The 3,319-nt window shown below is 36.9% G+C and overlaps 1 protein-coding gene across 1 annotated transcript in view; it reads right to left on the reverse strand.

The window, feature by feature from the left end:
- Positions 1-1,101, reverse strand: part of LOC108541155 (putative zinc finger protein 730) — a 7,005-nt gene extending 5,904 nt beyond the window's left edge. The window contains exons 1-2 of the mRNA XM_017890590.1: positions 980-1,101; positions 62-157 (exon numbers count right to left, since the gene is read on the reverse strand). Of these exons, the coding sequence (XP_017746079.1) occupies positions 62-157; positions 980-1,013 (130 nt within the window). The 5' untranslated portion in view covers positions 1,014-1,101. The remainder of the gene's footprint in view (positions 1-61; positions 158-979) is intronic.
- Positions 1,102-3,319: the final 2,218 nt, after the last annotated feature.

The following is a 3,319-nucleotide window of genomic DNA, read 5'->3' on the forward strand; positions in this document are numbered from 1 at the left end:
TTTTTTTTTTTTAACTGTAGATCTCTTATCAGTCTTGTCTATTGTATTTACTCTCACCTACCTGGGGATTTGGCTACCATATCATGTGTCTTCACATTCCAAGGCTCTTTTTCTTGCTCCAGACATGTGATCAGGTCTGGCTTTGAGACAGTAATACCTGTTTTATGAAAAATAACATGAGTTTTGCTCATATTCTCCAATTACCAACTTAGTAATGCTCTCAGTAAAGAGAATGTAATGGAATATTCTAGTAAATTAACCCCAAAATAATAATTTATAACAAATTTCTATAATATATTGGGCACAGTGGCTCATGCCTTTAATCCCAGCACTTTGGGAGGCTGAGGCAGGTGGATCAGAGTGAGGTTAGGAGTCCAAGACCAGCCTGTCCAACATAGTGAAACTCTGCCTCTACTAAAAATATTAAAAAATGAGCCAAGTGTGGTGGCACATGCCTGTAGTCCCAGCTACTCAAGAGGCCGAGGCAGGAGAATCACTTGAACCCAGGGGGCAGAGGTTGCAGTGAGCTGAGACTGTGCCATTGTGCTCCAGCCTAGATGACAGAGACTCTGTCTCCAAAAAAAATAAAAAAAATTTAAAAATAAAGAAAAATTGCTAAATATTTTTAAATATTTTAATTTTATAGGTTCTTAATTTAACTACCTTGTACTAATTCAAAAATTGGTAGTGGTAATGAAATTTTAAGATGTGGGCAATAATAAGTTGCAACTAAATTTCTAAAATTAACCCTAATCTAGAGTGAAGAAAACAAAACAGCTCAGGAAAGTGGAAAGTAAAGGTCAAAATAAAACATTTTGAAATTCTTTTCTACATGGACAAATCCTGAAGACAAAAAACAAACAAACAAACAAACAAACAAACAAAAAAAACAACCCGGGATCCGAAAGCATAACATTTTTACAAAAATAAGTGAAACTTATAAGGTATATTAGCAATTGTGTATTAAGGTTATCCTCACCCAGGAAGACCAGGTTTCTGTAGTTATCTAACATCACATGTCTATATAAATTCTGCTGCTCAGTGTCTAGACATTGCCACTCCTCCAGAGAAAATTCTATGGCCACATCTCTAAATGTCAACGCTCCCTGAAACACATAAACACACACACATATTTACCAAGTGGCCATGGGCAGAATTTTAAATTTGACTCAAGGTGAAATAAGAGTAAAGATAACTGGGTCTTACTTATAGGGGTGACCGAAATTATCTAATAACTTTCAACACAGAAATATTCTCTCATGTATACTCTAACTCCGAGAAAAGAGAGTGGCATAAGATCCAAAATATCAGTGTATATATGATACTTTTCCAGATGATGAAGTAGGACATGAACAGTAACATGTACATTTTTGAGTGCTATATTTACATCATACAGAAAGAGTTGTGCAAACTTTTCAGATGGAAAAGTCATACTGAGTTAGAAGGTGCTGCACAAATTTTAATGTGTATAATAAACTGAAGATCTTGTTAATGCAGTCTGTGACAGAAGGTCTGGAATAAAGCCTGAGTTTCTGGATCTTGGTGTGGTAGCTCATGCCTGTAATCCCAACACTTTGGGAGGCTGAGGCAGGCAGATCACCTGAGGTGGGGAGTTCGGACCAGCCTAACCAACATGGAGAAACCCCGTCTCTACTAAAAACACAAAATTAGCCAGGCATGGTGGCGCATGCCTGTACTTCCAGGTACTTGGGAAGGCTGAGGCAGGCAAATCGCTTGAATCTGGGAAGCAGAGGTTGTGGTGAGCCAAGATTGTGCCCTTGTACTACAGCCTGGGCAACAAGAGTGAAACTCTGTCTGAAAAACAAAAAAACAAAAAAACCAAGATCACCAGTGATGCCAATATTTATGGCCTAAGAAGGCTATTTTGTCAAATTGGAGTAATTGGAAGAGTCTGTGGTCTTTTCTCCAGTTTTCTGGCCTGTAACAAACATTAGAGCTTTCATTTTCCAAAGGCAGATAAAGACAAAGAAAACATGAGAAAGAAGGGCAGCTGCCAGATTAAATGTGATGCTTTCTGTATATCAGCTGCATAAAGAAACTTACTAATGAAGAGAAAAATAATTAATTCCATATTGAAGAAATCTGTCAGAGAGCTTCATTAATCAAGTGAGTTATTAATATAAACTGGACTAAGACAATTTTTAATTATGTGCTGATGCACAGCATCACTGTGGTAATACTGGCCCTCCAAAAGTAAATTACAGCCTGAATTTAACTATAAAGAAACATCAGTTTTATGCAAAGTTCAAAATACAGGTATCTCCCATGTTCTATAATTGTTAATAGTTAATAGTTATTTTAAATAGTCTTTCTTTAGCACCCTGGAGAACAAGTATCTCCTAATAATTTTTTTCAGAACTTACTGGGTAATAAATGCCATCCTGTTTAAATAAGCATTTTCTTCATCCTTTTCTACACAGAGCTGATGGAGAACAGAGACAGAAGCTCAACATTAAATGGTCTTTATTTTTATGAAGAACCCCAGCTTTTCCCCAATAGGAATCTTGAGCATCCACACCGTCCCATGTTCAACAGCCACAAAGGGAACATTTTTAATGATGCAGATTATAAATTCATGGTGTGAATACTGCATGGCATATAAGAAGCCATGATGTACAGAATGTAGAGAAGGCTCTGGTACATAGGAAAGAAATATTTTTCAGAGATCCTTGACAATTATAAGAATTTTAAAATGTAGCTACAACAAACTCATTTAAGAGGAAAAGCACAAGTAGAGAATTAAAGTTTTTTAAGTACTAAAGGCATGGCATTCTAGCAGGCAGAATGGACACGACTCTTACTCTGAGGCATGTTTAGCTGAAAAAAATCCATTTTTTATCTTCTCCTCTTTCTCTGGAATTTCTTCTCAGATGAGATTTTTGAAAAAAATTACATCTGCATCTGGAGAATATGCCTTGAAAGATGTAAACACCACATCTTTACCTGCTACCACCACACTCGTAGGTAGGACCAATACAGAAAAATTCTACCCATTTCTGTCCTTTATAACAGAAGATAATCAGGAACAAGCTGCTCCACAGATGTAAAAATACAAGTTTCTCCTTTCCTGTCTTCAGGTGTCCTCCCCTGCCACAGACACCAGCAATTTCTGCTACAGTAATAAAAATGTGGGCCACACTGCCCAGTTCTTAAGAAACCCAAACAGAACAGGTTCTGGGACCACCTGTTAATGCAAAGGTGAGAATTAATTATCATAAATGTATCTTGAACCCTCATATTTGATTCTGGCTTCAACTTTGAGTCACATGATTCTAATTAGAAGCCTGGGATTATAACC

Source organism: Rhinopithecus bieti, unplaced genomic scaffold (assembly GCF_001698545.2).
Source record: "Rhinopithecus bieti isolate Rb0 unplaced genomic scaffold, ASM169854v2 scaffold_2293, whole genome shotgun sequence".
Lineage (NCBI taxonomy): Eukaryota > Metazoa > Chordata > Mammalia > Primates > Cercopithecidae > Rhinopithecus > Rhinopithecus bieti.